At 45.7% G+C, this 19,116-nt stretch overlaps 1 protein-coding gene across 1 annotated transcript in view; it reads left to right on the top strand.

The window, feature by feature from the left end:
- LOC141088893 (protein phosphatase 1H-like) overlaps nt 1–19,116 on the top strand; it is a 104,294-nt gene that overhangs the window by 38,118 nt on the left and 47,060 nt on the right. The window contains exon 4 of the mRNA XM_073575117.1: nt 7,180–7,292. Coding sequence (XP_073431218.1) covers nt 7,180–7,292 — 113 coding nt within the window. The remainder of the gene's footprint in view (nt 1–7,179; nt 7,293–19,116) is intronic.

Consider the following 19,116-nt stretch of genomic DNA (forward strand, 5'->3'; position numbering starts at 1 on the left):
TGATTCTGGCTACCGCTTGATGTCACATTGACAGAGCAGCGGCTTTGCTTCAGCCCTGCTCTCCTGACATTGAGCCTAACTGTGTGGAGCCGGCTGTCATACCCTGTTGACAGAGCAACCCGGAAGATGAGCTGCTCTGTTGACATGGAACAGCTGAATCACTGTCAGTGATTAGTCGTGGTTAACCCCTTTTAGAGTTATAAAAAGCCCCAGTGTCCCATGTGAAAATTATGATTGATAGATAGATAGATAGTTGATAGATATAGACAAAAAAAGAATACAGCAGCACATGTGCATGAATCTAGGCCATTTGAAAACACAGAAAAACATTAAAAACATTCAATTTAGATTATACTTCTCAAAAAAAAAATTTCAAAATTTTTTTAAACTTACAGTAATAGATGAAAATGAAGGTTCTTAGCGCACAACATTGGCCAATTCATGTATGCCCATCAACCACGGCAAGGTGACCTCCCCCTGATGGGTCCCTGCTCTACAGTATATGCCTATATGCCACTTCTGGGCCACCAGCCTACAATTTTGGACAAACATGTCACTACTGGGCTCAGCCTACAATTTATGGGCAGGTAGAGCTGATTACGGCACCTGCAAAGCCAATGAGACGAATGCAAGATCAGACTGGAGGCAGCCAGCATCCAGCAACTAAATAGAGAAAAAAAAAAACGACCAGCACCTCCTAGTGTGAACATGTGCAAGCTGCAAAAACTGCACAATATAGACAAAAAGAATACAGCAGCACATGTGCATAAAACTAGGCCATGTGAAAACACAGAAACGAAGGCTCTACCTGCCCTGTAAGTTTAAAAAAAATTGAAAAAATGGAGGCAGCACACCATTCAAGTGAAAAAATAGAAGTGCTTCTGTTTAAATAGCCCATTACGGCGACGTTTGGTCTCACAGTGAGCTTTTCTCAAAAAGCCTTTTTTCTCAAGCTTGAGAGGCTCAGTGTGAACCGAAACGTCGCCGCAATGGGCTATTAAACAGAAGCACTTCTATTTTTTCACTTGAATGGTGTGCTGCCTCCATTTTTTTAATTTATAGATAGATATATAAAAAATATTTAAAAATAAATTTATCTAATTAAAACAAAAAACCTGATTTAAACAATAGGTGATTTTTGAAGATAGCTTCCCTTTCTGATGATAACTTACCTAAATGCTAAATTGCCCAAAAATAAAGAAAAAAATAAACATATACTCTCCTTGACAGGCAGTGTTCCAGTGATGGCGGCGCTAACAGCTGATTGGCGTCAGACGGTACCTCTGCCTCTAAATGGTGCAGTGTTCCTTTGTGTGCTATAGAATACCATCTTGTAGAAGTCTTCACTGCTAGAAGCATTGCTTTTAGGAAAAAAACCCTCTATAATAAGGTGTCAGATGAGGCATTATCCAGTAATACAAATTGTACACAAATGTAATATTCATATGCTTTGGAAATATGAATTACTCAAGCATAAAGCTATCAGGAACTCTTCACTCTCCATTTGTACTGTTTTCTGGAAATGTAGCCTTCCTGGAAACTCCCTTATTGCAAGAAGAGAAGTGCTGAGATGGATGGCAAAGATCAGGAAGAAAGAAACAATCACAAATTACATTGTCAGGAAAAACAACAAGAAAACCTTACTACTAATTTTCATGGACAGATAAATGATAGGGTCATTTGATGGAATAGATTGGTGGCCTTGGGCTGAATTAATCAGACACCAGCAAAACGGAGGAAGGGTAAAATGACGGGCTGCTATACCAACGTGCGAGCTTACCTTTAAAGAATAACTATATATATATATATATATACACCCTTGTTCAAGAAATCTGCTTTCTTCTTCTTCTGATTCATTCTCAAAATTCTCAATTCACAGGTAAAAATCTATATTCAGTGAATACAAATTTCCCCATTATGGTGATAGGCGAGGACAGTTGGTGCTCATAAAGTTCTATGCAGGAGAGTGTCTGTGTCTTTATCTAGCTTGTCCCTCCTTATACTTCTCTCTCCATATAATATACCTGGCACTGCCGCTGGCACTCGGACCGGAGCGTGCGGCGGCGGCATAGAAATACATGTAGCCGCACGCTCCAGTCCGAGTGCCGGTGGCAGTGCCAGGTTTTCATGTGAGAGACTCGGACGAGAATCGTGCGAGTCTCTCGCAAGTGAGTATGAGCCCTTACATGTAGTGCACCATGCTGGCCAATAGTTATTGGTCACCCCCAATACCATTATATTAGCTGGCTGTCCAACACCTATGTAAATACACCCTGCAAGTACCAAGACACTTAGTCCTTTTCTATTGCTTTTATTTTTTGTATCGGGACTTGCAAGTCAATAAAACCCTTGGCCGCAGGCTGTGAGCTTATGTGTGTTGCCCAAAATATCATGCAATAAATAATGTATTTTTGTTATCTTGGTAGGATGGCACCAAGTCCTACTTGATCTAATAATATAGATGTGACTAATAGGATGTGAGACTTCATGGAGCACTACACATAACTATATGGCTGGCACCATATATGCATGCATATAACACTACATAATAAACTGCGTGATTATGTACAGTTGAAACCCAAAGTTTACATTCACTATATAAAAAGACACATATGCATGCTTTTCTCAAAATCTGACATGAAATCAGAATAAACCTTTCCTCTTTTAGGCCAATTAGGATTACCATAATTATTAATATTTGCCAAATGCTAGAATAATGAGAGAGAGAATGTTTTAAAGAATTTTTATTACTTACTGCAAAGTCAAAAGTTTACATACACTAAGATTACTATGCCTTTAAACAATTCTGGGCTGGCCATATGATGAAGTCATGTGTTTGGAAGCTTCTGTTTTTTTGGCAACATCTGACTTAATTAGAGACACAACTGTGGATTTAATGCACACCTAAAACACAGGGGGGGGAAGGATTGGGGTGGATGAGGAGACTAGACAGGGATCTTCTTAAAGATGTATTCTGTCTTCTTTCTTCTCTAGCAGCAGGAGCAGAGAGCGATTGTGATGTCCCAAGATTCCGTGGCACCAGAAGGCCCAGCATAGCACAGATCAGACAGCGTGACCATCCTGTGCAAATCCTCACCTATTATGAGGACATGCAGGGCGGTCACAGACAGGTCACAGAGCGGTTACACCGTGTCTGTGTGCTGTGATTGATGCGATCGATGTCATCGTTGAGTGCACCAATTTGAGCTGGCTGAGGTGACGCTGGTGTGGCCAGGCACCAGCCTAGGGTCGGCGCTCTTACAGATCCGATCCTAGGCAGGTCACAGCGCGGTCACACCGCATCTGTGCCCTGTGATTGGTGCGATCGATGTAATTGATCGCACAAATCAAAGCGGGTTCAGGCGACACCCCCCCAGGATGATGACGCCATCTACCCTGAGGTAAGATGGCGTCGGAACTTAAATGCGATCACAGTGACGTCGATGCAGTGTCGCATTAAAAAAATGATGTAATAATCTGTCCCACGTCATTAAGTACCAGGACGCAGGAGCGTATTATTACGGACCAAATCGAAAAGGGGTTAAAGAGGCTGTCTACTACCTTATCATTGATGACCTATCTCTAGGATAGGTCATCAATGTCTGATCTGTTGGGGTTCGATACCCAGCACCTTCACCGATCAGCTATTCTCGGTGTCGGCGACGGACGGAAATGCTCAATCGCGGAGCTGCTCCGTCTCCTGATAGTGGCCACAGCCAGGTCCAGCAGTATCCAGCTGTAGCCACTATCGGAAGACGGAGCATCTCTGTGATTAAGCATTTCCCTCCAAGAACAGCTAAACGGCGAGAATGCCAGGTTTAAAACCCGACCGATCAGACATTGATAACCTATCCTAAGGATACATCAGCAATGATTAAGTAGTGGACAAACTCTGTAATGTAAGTGGACGTAATCAATTTATACTGAAAAGTTATGCAATTTTTTAAAACAGTTTGTGGGGGATTTAATAAAAAGAAAAAGAAAATGCCCAAATTTTGGCATATACACTGCATTGTCTGCACAATACTACGTGACTATTTGTCTTCTCCCGCTGAAGTCAGTTCTCTAAAAAAGTGGCCAGAGCTCTGCAGGGGTGATTCCCAGTAGCAGTGACCAGTGTCAGGAGGAATTTGCAGCATTTACAGGACCAAGAAACAGAGACCAACAGACACTGAACAGCACCTTATGTAATATGCTTGGGGTGAGGACCCTTCGCCCCGCTAAGGTTAACAAAGTGCTGCTCAACGTAAGTAAGCAATCTACCGTATATACTCGTGTATAAGCCAACCCGTGTATAAGCCGACCCCCCTAATTTTGTCACAAAAAACTGGGAAAACTTATTGACTCGCGTTTAAGCCCAGTGTGGAAAATGCCAAAGCAACTGGTAAATTTCAAAAATAAAAATAGATACGAATAAAAGTAAACACAGTGATGACTGGCCCCTTATAATAATTATTATTATTTATTTATAAAGCACCATTGATTCCATGGTGCTGTACATTATAATGCTGCACAGTGATTGGTGGCCCCTTATAATGCTGCACAGTGAGCGGCCCCTTATAATGCTGCACAGTGATTAGTGGCCCCTTATAATGCTGTGGAGCGCCCGAGCGTGCGCGGCGTGAGGGTGTGAGAGAGCGAGTGCTGTGCAGGCAGGACCGTGGGGTACTCGGTACCGGGCCCGTCGACTGGTGCGTCCATTAAATAAAATGATGAAAGGGGATGGGGAAAAGTTGTTTGTTGTTGAAGTGTGGTAAAAATGAAGATAAAGTTTATAGATGGCTAAATACGTGACGCCACCTGTGGTATTCTGGTCAGAGGTGACCAGCGCTGCGGTATTGTTCCCCTGAGACTGTTGATGTGGCGCAGCTGAGGTGAAAATAGCTCTCCACAGGTAGAGCAATAGTCCCAGAGCAAAGATGTTAGATTGATAGTCAAAATGGCTGTGAACATTGGGGTGTAGAGAAATGAGAGGCGGACACAGAGAGGTGCAGTTTCTTTACCTTTTACTGGCAATTGGTTGCAATCCGGAGTACCACATACAGGTGATAGAATGAGTCAGGCTCACCTGGAGGCATTCAGGGGATCCACCTTGCCAGGTGGGGGTTTTGGACCTCCCTTCTGCGCTTTGTGTGTGGGTCTCCACTGTGTATAACTATGCTGCGACCCTCAATTGCGTGATGATTTTACTAACCTGTACGGCTGTCAGCATGAGCCTATTCCACGGGTACCGTTCTCTTCACCGTCAGCCCCAGGCTCCTTGTCTGCTGCCGTGCCCTCAGGTGCTCAATGTCGCACAGGAATTTACAATCCCCTGTACTTTCAGATTCAGCGGTCAGGACATACAGCTCCTGACCACCAAGGACTCTGGCATCCCTTTCTCTCTATTAGCACTTCGCTCTGGGGTCTGCTATATGCAGTTTTCAGCTTCCCCAGAGCCTCTCTGTCTTGAACTGACTGGATCTTCCAGAAAGATCTTTTTACCTCCCATTTAACTGTTGTCATTTCCTCACAGCTGCTCTCGTTTCATGACAACCCCCTCAGCTCACCTCTAGCTGACTCACCAACCCCATCTGCTGGCCAGAATTTATAAGGAAGCTCCCTTTTCTGACCTGCAGCAGGAATTGTGATTTAATCTATGTTACCTGGTATGGGGGTCCCCTTTCTGCCTCCAAGCATGACTTCACCTCTTAGAGGGAGGCAATTTCACTGTGACAACCGGACTCTGGGGTGTCACATTGCTGCACAGTGATGAGTGGCCCCTTATAATTCTTCACAGTGATTGGTGGCCCTTTATAATGCTGCACAGTGATTGGTGGCCCCTTATAATGCTGCACAGTGATGAGTGGCCCCTTATAATAATGCTGCCGCTGCCTCAGTTAAAAAAAAAACCTATATACTCACCTCGTCGCTGCTGCTCATCAGTGTTGCCGGCTCTGCAGTGACTGTTCAGGCAGAGGGCGCCTGTTAACTACGTCATGGCGCCCTCTGACCTGATCGTCACTGCCAGAGGACACAAGGCAGCAGAGCGACGCGCAGCGTTGGAACGGGGGACAGGTGAATATGGCTCCCCCGTCATACTCACTTCTCCTTGCATGTCTCTACAGTCCCTCGTGCTTGTTCCATGTTCAGCGCGCTGTTCTTCCTGCTTTCTGTGGTTACGTGGTACCGCTCAGACTCATGAATATGCGTATATTCATGAGTCTAATGAGCGGTACCACGTGACCGCTGAAAGCAGGAAGGACAGCGCGCCGAACATGGAACGAGCACGGGGGGCTGCAGAGACATGCCAAGGAGGTGAGTATGATCTCAGACACCTCCCGCTCTCCCTCCCTGGCCGATCCCCCGGTATATGACTCGCGTATAAGCCGAGAGGGGGACTTTCGGCCCAAAAAAAGGGCTGAAAATCTCAGCTTATACGCGAGTATATACGGTAATTGTATGTATCCTACACATGAAGAAGGAAGGGGTTCCCGTTGTTGCTACCTGATGCAGGATCCCTAAACAAAGGCTTAAAAGGTACCCCACCAGAGCCAATATCACTTTGGTATGGAGAAAAAACACCTTGTGGGCGCTGATGGATACCTAGATGACACATCACAATTTCAGAGCTGATGAAAGAATCATTGAAGTGACGACTGCAGTAAAATATTAACCTTTGTTTTGAGTTTCAGTAATGCGTTTCAGGAAGTAGTTTTCCTTCGTTATACGGTACAACAGTCAGCGCCCAGAAGGTGTTGATTTTCCATACCATAGTACATTAGTACTACTAGGTAAAGATGTGAACAGGAGCTTCGAAGGACTGGTGAAGAAGCAAGTCTTATCTTATTTTATACATATTCATAGGGTTCCTTCAGTTAAGAACCGGTGGGAGTCCATATTTGTCACCACATATCAATGTAATTTGTTGACATCATAAAATCTCTTTAATGTCTGCGTAGGTGGGCTGTAAGAATATCAGACAGATTCTACGGTGCCGATTATCTCAGGAGATAGCAATGAATTTTATTAAGAAAATCAACTGTCTTGAAAAGTTAAAATCTACATTAAATCACTGGTAGAATCCTCAAATAGCAACATAATGTGCATGGTTTCTTTACTGTGTAGATAGCAATGTATGTAATTATAAGAAAGCTGTCCATTTCTTTGCTGTTTATTAACGTTATTGTATGGTTACAGGATGAACAGATTGAAAGAGAGAGAACATCGCATAGCATTGATGGAGGCTGCTGTGCCCTTGTGACTGTCTACTTGATGGGCAAGCTATATGTAGCCAATGCTGGCGACAGCAGGTATTACTATGCTTTATGAATAAGTATGTCACATGGTAAGCAGTACTATTGGCACATATTGCAAACTGTCTTGATTTCAGCAAGTTTTCACTGACCACATGATTTTGAACTATTGAGCAATAACCATTATGAAGCATATATTTGAGATCAGAAAACAAACTGTTCTAACTGTTCTAGTTTTCATGGACAACTAACTTAGAGTTCATGCAGACGTCTGTGCAATTTGGTCTGATTTCGGACCACAGTGCACGGACTGACAGCTAATCTCCCAACCGAAGCGTTGACAGCTTCATGTATTTGAGTGAGGCTGTCAATCTCAAGTCAGGAGACCGGCAGCCAGCCCCTGCATTTCAATCAGGGATTCAATCTATACGTCTGAATGAGACCTAATTCACAAAACTCCTTTTTCCACTGATTAACCTCTCACAAAATGTTTACATCATTACACTGATCTTCTTGTCAGCTCGGGAGAAAGTGTTAATGGGGCTGGTGCTTGAAATCATTGTCTTCTTCTGTTAACAGTACCTCAAGGTAATATGTGAAGTCAAACATTGCTTAAAATCTAAAGGGCTAAATCAACCATTTATTGGATCATCAGGAATTTCAAAGAGAATGTTCAGTTGCTGCGAAGAAAGCTTCAGGGTGCCCAAGAAATTCCAGCGACTGCTAAAACCATTTCTTAAAGAGGATTCAGCTATGGGATTGGCTCATCATCAGTGCATAACTTGTTCAGGCATTACAGCACGCAGGCATCACTGCTTCTGCACTCTCAGTAAGACACATGTGTTTTGAGGTTGGCATGGTGTCAAGAATAGCAGCAAAAAAGCCACTTCTGTCAAAGAAAAACTACAAGTACAGACTGAGCATGAGCGTTATTACCATGACAACAGTGAAGCATCCTGAGACAATTTATGTGTGGGGTTACTATTCATCCTATAGAGTGGGCTCACTGACAATCTTGCCTAAGAACACTGCTTTGAATAAAGACTGATATCTAAACTTCATCCAAGAGTAACTTCTCCAAATGATCCAGGAGCAATTTGATGATGAACAATTCTTTTTCCAGCATGATGGAGCACCATGTCACAAGGCAAATGTGATAACTAAGAGGCTCATTGAACAAAACATTGAAGTTTTGGGTTCATGGATAGGAAACTCCCCAGATCTCAATTCCATTGAGAACCTGTGGTCATTTTACAAAAAGTAGGTGGACAAACAAAAATACAGAAATTGTGATAAACGGCAAGAACTAATTAGGTAAGAATTGGTTGCCATCAATCAGAATTTGGGCCAGAAGCTCCTATCCAGCATGTCAGGGCGAAGGGCAAAGAAGTCTTGAAAAATAAAAGGTCAACACTGTAAATATTGAGTTTTTGCATAAGCTTGATGTATTTGTCAATAATAGTATAAAAACATATGAAATGCTTATAATTCTTGTGAAAACATGAGGGTCAGTAGATGCTCTTGTCCGCTTGCCTGGCTGTCTTTAGATAGACCGCAAGGACCAGGGCTCAACCCACTGAATGCCCGTACTCCTTCCTCATGGGCTAAATACTACTCTGACAACACAGGATGAGGGTAACATGGTGTGGCAATACTTTATTGACTCACCAATAGACTATAACATATAGTACAGTTCCAGCAAGTACACAAGATGGTGGAAATGACACAGTCTCACCCTTCTGCTGGCTCGCCAGGAATTAGAACATCTGGGACTTTGGGTTTCTATGGCCAACTACCCCAACCAGTGGCACCCCAGTTTTGTCGGGCACCCACAGAGAGGAGGTAGCGGCAAGCTTAGGAAGTTGACAGAGTCCATTGAGGTATGTGGCCAGGTGACCTGATTGTCCCAACCTGGATTCTCTAACCATCTCCGTGGGTTCAGTGATGGGCAGTGAATCAAATCTGTATTCCTCCATTTGGTGCCATGATTTCCTGACTGCTGTTTTGTAAAATCTCTCTGTAGAAGTAAATGGGTTCCTTTTTATACCCATAGCTGTCCTCAGCGTCGGACTGGCCCACCGGAGAACCGGTGGATTCTCCGGTGGGCCCTGGCATCTGGTGGGCCCTGGCACCTGCTGGCATACAGGGCCAGCAGTTGCCTAGGGCCCCCGCTGCTCCAGGGGCCCCCAGCCAGTGGTGTGTCGCACACCATGCAGCTGCTTTGGGGGCCCCTGCCAGCGGAGCAGCAGCGGGTGTCAGGAGGCAGGAGCCCCTGTCCCCGCTGCTAAAGAGAAATGAATATTCACTGCGAAGCAGTGAATATCATTTCACAGTCTCCACCCCCAGAGGCCCCGCCCCCAGCCCAGTAAGCCACTCTGCATCTGTCAATCAGGGCCGGTGCCACCCTCAGGCCCCTCTGCTCCTGACTCACAACCAGTGCGCGATGACGTCACTACATCGCGCACCCGCTGTGTGTCTGGCAGAGAGGGCAGCTCCTGACACTGAAGCCGGGATCAGCGTGGGAGCGAGGAGAGGTGAGTATTGTGTTTTTTGGTTTTTTTTATATCTCTCTCGCTCTCTCTATCTGTCTCTCTCTATCTATCTATCTATATATATCTCTCTCTCTATCTCTCTTATATCTATCTATCTTTCTATCTCTATCTATTATCAATATCTATCTCTATCTATTATCTATATCTATCTATTTCTATATCTATCTCTATCTATCGCTCTATCTTTATATCTATCTTTCTATCTCTACATCTATCTATCTATCTATATATATCTCTATATCTATCTATTATGTCTATCTATCTATCTCTATATCTATCTTACTCTATCTCTATATCTATTATCTCTATATTTATTATCTATCTAGCTACCATCTATATCTATCTATCTTTATCTATATATCTCTATCTAATATCTATATCTATCTATCGCTATACCTATCTATCTATCTATCCGTTATCTATCTCTATATCTTTTCTCTGTATCTATCTATCTATCTCTATATCTATATCTCTCGCTATCTATCGCTCTATCTCTATATATATCTCTATATCTATCTTTATCTATATATCTATCTCTATATCTATCTCTATATCTATTTCTATCTATATCTATCTCTATATCTCTCTCTATAGCTATTTATCTATATATCTCTATCTATCTCTATATCTATCTCTCTGTATATCTATCTATCGCTCTATCTCTATATCTATCTTTCTATCTCTATATCTATATATCTGTCTATCTTTCTCTATCTATTTATCTCTATATCTTTTCTCTGTATCTATCTCTCTCTATATCTATATCTATCTATCTCTATATATATCTATTATCTCTATATCTATATCTATTTCTCTATATATCTCTCTCTATATCTATCTATTTATCTATCTCTATATCTATCTCTCTGTATATCTATCTATCTTTCTATCTCTATATCTATCTCTATATCTATCTATCTTTCTCTATCTATCTATTTATCTCTATCTATTATCTATATCTATCTATCTCTATCTATCTATCTATCTATCACTCTATCTCTATATCTATCTTTCTATCTCTACATCTATCTCTATATCTATCTTTCTATCTATCTCTATATCTATCTATATCTATCTATTATGTCTATCTATCTAGCTATCTCTATATCTTTCTCTATCTCTATATCTATCTATTATCTCTATATTTATTATCTATCTTTATCTATCTATCTCTATCTATTATCTATATCTATCTCTCTATCTATTTATCGATCTCTGTATCTATCTCTCTATATCTATCTCTCTATCTACCGCTCTCTCTATCTCTATCTATCTTTATATCTATATCTATCTATCTCTATATCTATCTATTATCTCTATCTCTATCTATCTCTATATCTATCTCTATATCTATATCTGTTTCTCTCTATATCTATCTCTATATCTCTCTCTCTATAGCTATCTATATATTATCTCTATATCTCTATCTATCTATCTATCTCTATATCTATCTATTTCTATATCTATCTATCTATCTCTATATCTATCTGTTATCTCTATATCCATATCTATCTCTATATCTATCTCTATATCTATCTATCTCTATATCTATCTTTCTATCTAACACTATATCTCTATATCTACCTCTATATCTCATTATTAGAGTTGAGCGATACCAGCCGATACTTGAAAATATCGGATCGGAATGGATCGGCCGATCTTAAAAAAAAGTATCGGTATCGCCGATTCCGATACCGGGAACCAATGCAAGTCAATGGGGCCAAAATATCGGAATTAAAAAAAACCCTTTCTTTCCTTGTAGGTTAATTCTACATGAAGAAAAACAACTAAGAATAATGTAGAATGTATTGTGGGAGGTGGAGGAGACATTAAAGCCATAGAGGTTTAGCCCAATCAAATGGAATAGCAGGAATTAAACTTTTTTTTTAAAGATGTTAGGAGTTACAAAGATATTGACTATGTTAGCCTCATTTATATTTTGCCAGACATGTATGTCTTCTTCTTCTTTCTTCTTTCTTCTTCTTTCTTATTCTTCTTCCTTTTTTTTACCTTCTTCTTCTTCTTCTTATTCCTTTTTTTACATTCTTCTTCTTCTTCTTCCTTTTTTTACATTCTTCTACTTCCTTTTTTTACATTCTTCTTCTTCTTCCTTTTTTTACATTCTTCTTCTTATTCCTTTTTTTACATTCTTCTTCTTCTTCCTTTTTTAAATTCTTCTACTTCCTTTTTTTACATTCTTCTTCTTCTTCTTCCTTTTCTTACATTCTTCATATTCTTCTTATTCAACAATTATTATTCTACATATTCAACTTCTTCATCTTCTTCCTATTCTTCTTCATCATATTCTTGTTTGTGTCAGGCATTCCTGTAGTTGTTATCTAGAAAAGTTAGAAGTTTACACCTTCCGTTCTGCCTGTCACAAAAGATTTACAACAGGATTTGTCCGCGTTCAGTTTGGCCTGCAGCAGCAGGCCTTTTCCAGGGGCACCACGAGGAGGAACGGACTCACCCCCATACACTGCTTAGTCTTCTTCTGCTTATAAATAAGATAATATCATTTGCTCAGAGTATTAGTCTTATGCTTAATGTTCTTCTGCTTTGTTTTTTTTATGCTTCTTTGTCTTCTCTCTCTTGTTGTTCTGCATCTTGGTGGTTGTCTTCCTGTTCTTTGTCCTCTTGAACCAGCTGACGGTACTGGCACCCGGAGGGGCAGCAGAAGGAACAAGAGCCAATGGCACTACCGAGGACCAGCTGACGGTGCTGGAACCCAGTTACTAAGCAGGAGGTACCTGTGCTACAAAGCACTACCAAGGACCAGCAGACGTTGCCGGAACTCGGATACCGAGATGGAGGCACCTAGGCCAAAGGCTCTGACGAGAACCAGCTGACGGTGCTGGAACCCGGAGGGGTAGCATAAGCTGCAAGAGCAAATGGAAATAGCGAGGACCAGCTGACAGTGCTGGCACCCGGAGGGGCAGCAGAAGGAATAAGAGCCAATGGCACAACCGAGGACCAGCTGACGGTGCTGGAACCCGGTTACTAAGCAGGAGGTACCTGTGCTACAAAGCACTACCAAGGACCAGCAGACGTTGCCGGAACTCGGATACCGAGATGGAGGCACCTAGGCCAAAGGCTCTGACGAGAACCAGCTGACGGTGCTGGAACCCGGAGGGGTATCAGAAGTTACCCCTGAAAAGCAAAGTTGGCATGCCGCAAGCTGGCCGCAGTTACCGAATCACACAGTCCTACAGGGGGTGCTTGTCCTACTGGCACTATGGAACAAGCCTTTCTTACCAGAACCCGCAGTCCACATAGGAAGCACCTAAACTGCTGGCACCCTAGCCTCGGCTAACCCAACCGCAACACGACATGGCAACTTGGGGTGGCAAACTGACATTGACACTTCCCGGAAACAGCAGGCAGGGCTGGAACCAAGCTGGGCAGGAGGGAGTACCCGAGCCAAAGTCAGTTATGAGCAGCAACTGGCGATGTTGTAGCCCAGGACAAGCACTTAGCAGGCTGAGGCCTGATGTGCTGTCAATTGGGAGGCAGCAGGACAGATTGCCATCAAAACAGCAGGGGAACAGCTGACGTTACTGAACCCCACAAACACAGGAGCTAGTGTTTTACTCTGTGAAGACGGCACTTCCGAGCAACAACTGGCTGTGTTGAAGCCCAGGGACAAGCACGGAGCAGGCTGAGGCTGCATTGAAGAAATTTTAAGATCGGTTGTAGACTACTAATTTGAACCAAGCTCCACTTAGGCCTGTGGCTTCACTGATTTTCGTATTTCCCCTGTCCTCCAACCCTGCCAGTTACAGCTCCGAAGTGGCGTCTGCACAATCCACACTTGTTCCTGTGTTACAGGTGTTCAGTCCGGGCAGTTAATCCCCTGATGTGTGTCCGGCAATGTCGCCTGCTCTGTCCACATTCCCATAATGGGAATGTGGACAGAGCAGGCGACATTGCCGGACACACATCAGGGGATTAACTGACCGGACTGAACACCTGTAACACAGGAACAAGTGTGGATTGTGCAGACGCCACTTCGGAGCTGTAACTGGCAGGGTTGGAGGACAGGGGAAATACGAGAGACAGTGGAGCCACAGGCCTAATTGGAGCACGGTTAAAAATCAGTAGTGGTACGACTGTGTAGGCAGCAGGAGACTTTGCCATCTACACAGCAGGGGATCAGCTGACGTTACTGAACCCCACTGAGACACGGGAGCAAGTGTCTCTTTCCGTGTGGACGGCACTTCCGAGCTACAACTGGCTGTGTTGAAGCCCAGGAAATAGGAGGGTGTAGGCAGAGGCCTACTGTATTTTGAATGAGGTGACAGCAGGAGAGACTGCCATCCACACAGCAGGGGATCAGCTGACGTTACTGAACCCCACTGAGACACGGGAGCAAGTGTCTCTTTCCGTGTGGACGGCACTTCCGAACTACAACTGGCTGTGTTGAAGCCCAGGAAATAGGAGGGTGTAGGCAGAGGCCTACTGTATTTTGAATGAGGTGACAGCAGGAGAGACTGCCATCCACAAAGCAGGGGATCAGCTGACGTTACTGAACCCCACTGAGACACGGGAGCAAGTGTCTCTTTCCGTGTGGATGGCACTTCCGAACTACAACTGGCTGTGTTGAAGCCCAGGAAATAGGAGGGTGTAGGCAGAGGCCTACTGTATTTTGAATGAGGTGACAGCAGGAGAGACTGCCATCCACAAAGCAGGGGATCAGCTGACGTTACTGAACCCCACTGAGACACGGGAGCAAGTGTCTCTTTCCGTGTGGACGGCACTTCCGAGCTACAACTGGCTGTGTTGAAGCCCAGGAAATAGGAGGGTGTAGGCAGAGGCCTACTGTATTTTGAATGAGGTGACAGCAGGAGAGACTGCCATCCACAAAGCAGGGGATCAGCTGACGTTACTGAACCCCACTGAGACACGGGAGCAAGTGTCTCTTTCCGTGTGGACGGCACTTCCGAGCTACAACTGGCTGTGTTGAAGCCCAGGAAATAGGAGGGTGTAGGCAGAGGCCTACTGTATTTTGAATGAGGTGACAGCAGGAGAGACTGCCATCCACACAGCAGGGGATCAGCTGACATTACTGAACCCCACTGAGACACGGGAGCAAGTATCTCTTTCCGTGTGGACGGCACTTCCGAGCTACAACTGGCTGTGTTGAAGCCCAGGAAATAGGAGGGTGTAGGCAGAGGCCTACTGTATTTTGAATGAGGTGACAGCAGGAGAGACTGCCATCCACACAGCAGGGGATCAGCTGACATTACTGAACCCCACTGAGACACGGGAGCAAGTATCTCTTTCCGTGTGGATGGCACTTCCGAACTACAACTGGCTGTGTTGAAGCCCAGGAAATAGGAGGGTGTAGGCAGAGGCCTACTGTCTTTGTAATGCGGAGACAGCAGGAGAGACTGCCATCCACAAAGCAGGGGATCATCTGACGTTACTGAACCCCACTGAGACACGGGAGCAAGTGTCTCTTTCCGTGTGGACGGCACTTCCGAACTACAAGTGGCTGTGTTGAAGCCCAGGAAATAGGAGGGTGTAGGCAGAGGCCTACTGTCTTTGTAATGCGGAGACAGCAGGAGAGACTGCCATCCACAAAGCAGGGGATCAGCTGACGTTACTGAACCCCACTGAGACACGGGAGCAAGTGTCTCTTTCCGTGTGGACGGCACTTCCGAGCTACAACTGGCTGTGTTGAAGCCCAGGAAATAGGAGGGTGTAGGCAGAGGCCTACTGTATTTTGAATGAGGTGACAGCAGGAGAGACTGCCATCCACACAGCAGGGGATCAGCTGACATTACTGAACCCCACTGAGACACGGGAGCAAGTATCTCTTTCCGTGTGGACGGCACTTCCGAGCTACAACTGGCTGTGTTGAAGCCCAGGAAATAGGAGGGTGTAGGCAGAGGCCTACTGTATTTTGAATGAGGTGACAGCAGGAGAGACTGCCATCCACACAGCAGGGGATCAGCTGACATTACTGAACCCCACTGAGACACGGGAGCAAGTATCTCTTTCCGTGTGGACGGCACTTCCGAACTACAACTGGCTGTGTTGAAGCCCAGGAAATAGGAGTGTGTAGGCAGAGGCCTACTGTCTTTGTAATGCGGAGACAGCAGGAGAGACTGCCATCCACAAAGCAGGGGATCAGCTGACGTTACTGAACCCCACTGAGACACGGGAGCAAGTGTCTCTTTCCGTGTGGACGGCACTTCCGAACTACAACTGGCTGTGTTGAAGCCCAGGAAATAGGAGGGTGTAGGCAGAGGCCTACTGTATTTTGAATGAGGTGACAGCAGGAGAGACTGCCATCCACACAGCAGGGGATCAGCTGACATTACTGAACCCCACTGAGACACGGGAGCAAGTATCTCTTTCCGTGTGGACGGCACTTCCGAACTACAACTGGCTGTGTTGAAGCCCAGGAAATAGGAGGGTGTAGGCAGAGGCCTACTGTCTTTGTAATGCGGAGACAGCAGGAGAGACTGCCATCTCCACAGCAGGGGATCAGCTGGCAATGATGAACCCCACTAACACTTGAACGAATGTGTTTGGCTCTGTGGAGACGACACTTCTGAACACCAACTGACGCTGTTGGAGCCCAGGATTAGGCGAGGAGCAGGCTGGAGCCTACTGGATTTTGGCAGGTGAAGGCAGCAGGAGACTTGCCATCTCCACAGCAGGGGAACAGCTGGCAGTGCTGAAACCCACTAACACTTGAACGAATGTGTTTGGCTCTGTGGAGACGACACTTTTGAACACCAACTGACGCTGTTGGAGCCCAGGATTAGGCGAGGAGCAGGCTGGGGCCTACTGGATTTTGGCAGGTGAAGGCAGCAGGAGACTTGCCATCTCCACAGCAGGGGAACAGCTGGCAGTGCTGAACCCCACTAACACTTGAACGAATGTGTTTGGCTCTGTGGAGACGACACTTCTGAACACCAACTGACGCTGTTGGAGCCCAGGATTAGGCGAGGAGCAGGCTGGGGCCTACTGGATTTTGGCAGGTGAAGGCAGCAGGAGACTTGCCATCTCCACAGCAGGGGAACAGCTGGCAGTGCTGAACCCCACTAACACTTGAACGAATGTGTTTGGCTCTGTGGAGACGACACTTCTGAACACCAACTGACGCTGTTGGAGCCCAGGATTAGGCGAGGAGCAGGCTGGGGCCTACTGGATTTTGGCAGGTGAAGGCAGCAGGAGACTTGCCATCTCCACAGCAGGGGAACAGCTGGCAGTGCTGAACCCCACTAACACTTGAACGAATGTGTTTGGCTCTGTGGAGACGACACTTCTGAACACCAACTGACGCTGTTGGAGCCCAGGATTAGGCGAGGAGCAGGCTGGGGCCTACTGGATTTTGGCAGGTGAAGGCAGCAGGAGACTTGCCATCTCCACAGCAGGGGAACAGCTGGCAGTGCTGAACCCCACTAACACTTGAACGAATGTGTTTGGCTCTGTGGAGACGACACTTATGAACACCAACTGACGCTGTTGGAGCCCAGGATTACGCATGCCGCATGCAGAGGCCAATGGGCAGCGGTTTTTATGGAGGTTGTGGACTACTACTGATTCTAACCATGCTCCACTTAGGCCTCTGGCTCCACTGTCTCTACTATTTACCCTGGCCTCCAACCCCGCCAGCTACATCTCTGAAGTGGCGTCAGCACAATCTACACTTGTTCCTGTGTTACTGGTGCTCAGTCCCGTCATTTGATCCCCTGATGTTTGTCCGGCAAGTTCGCCAGCTCTGTCCTCATTCCCACTACTGGTTATGGGAATGTGGACAGAGCAGGAGACCTTGCCGGACACACATCAGGGGATAAACTGATGGGACTGAGCCACAGGAACACAGGAACAAGTGTAGATTGTGCTGACGCCACTTCAGAGATGTAGATGGCGGGGTTGGAGGTCAGGGGAAATAGTAGAGACAGTGGAGCCAGAGACCTAAGTTGGGCACGGTTAAAAATCAGTAGTGGTTTGAATGTTGATGGAGCTGGTGACTCTGCCGTCCACACAGCAGGGGATCAGCTGGCATTACTGAACCCCACTAACACAGGAGCTAGTGTGTTTCTCTGTGCAGACGACACATCTGAGCGACAACTGGCTGTGTTGAAGCACAGGGATTATAGTTCAGGTGGTAGAAAAATGAACACACCAGCAGACCTGGATACAGTTGCCAACCACTAATTTAGTCTGTAAGAGGAATGGCAAAGTCTTTGGAGATCCAGGCCTTGTTCATTTTCAGAAAAGTCAGCCGGTCAACATTATCGGAAGATAGTCGCGTGCGACGGTCTGTTAGTACACCACCTGCGGCACTAAAGACACGTTCCGATAATACACTGGCAGCAGGGCAAGCCAGCACCTCCAATGCATACTGGCTAAGCTCTGGCCATGTATCCAGCTTAGAGACCCAAAACTTGAAGGGGGAAGAGCCATCTGGGAGTACAGCGACAGGGCAAGACATGTAGTCTGACACCATCTGACGGAAGCGTTGCCTCCTGCTGACTCGAGGCGTCGCTGATGGTGTAGACAATTGTGGTGGACACACAAAACTTTGCCACATTTGGGCCATAGTGGTCTTGCCTTGTGCTGCGGCACTGCCTCTGGTCCCTCTTTGTGCAGAGTTTCCTCCACTGCCTCGACGCACAGAGCTGCTTTGTAAAGCACTAGCAACAATGCTGTCGGGTGGAATGGAAAACATTATGGACTGCACCAGTGACTCTTCGTACTCCCGCATTTTACGCTCCCGGTTCAACGTTGGTATGAGCCTTTGTACGCTGTCCCGGTAGCGAGGATCTAGGAGGGTGTACACCCAATAATCAGCCGAGACGAGAATGTGGGCGATGCGGCGGTCGTTTCTCAGGCACTGCAGCATGAAATCAACCATGTGCTGCAGACTCCCAACTGCCAAAGAACCGCTGTCCCCTGTTTGAGGCGTGACCTCGGCCTGCTCTGCATCACCCCACCCTCGCTGTACATACTGAGTAGAGGTTTGTGTACCTCCCTCCTCTGGAGAGATGTCTTCCTCCTCCATCGACTCCTCCTCATCCTCCTCACAAAGTGTCCCCTGCCTAGGCCTTTGTGAGGAAACACGTAGCGCAGACTGTCCAGAAGCAGATGGCATTTGGGACTCCTCATCCTCCACCTCTTCCGAAACCTCATCCCTTAGTGCTTGCAGTGTTTGTTGAAGCAGGCAGATAAGGGGGACAGTCATGCTGACTAGTGCATCATCTGCACTCGCCATCCGCGTGGATTCATCGAAGGCACGCAAAACGAGGCAGATGTCCTTCATAGAGGCCCACTCAATGGTGCTGAAGTGTGAACGGCGCACAGTGCGACTT

Source organism: Dendrobates tinctorius, unplaced genomic scaffold, assembly GCF_039654945.1.
Source record: "Dendrobates tinctorius isolate UK_male_01 unplaced genomic scaffold, ASM3965494v1 ptg000042l, whole genome shotgun sequence".
Taxonomy (NCBI): Eukaryota; Metazoa; Chordata; class Amphibia; order Anura; family Dendrobatidae; genus Dendrobates; species Dendrobates tinctorius.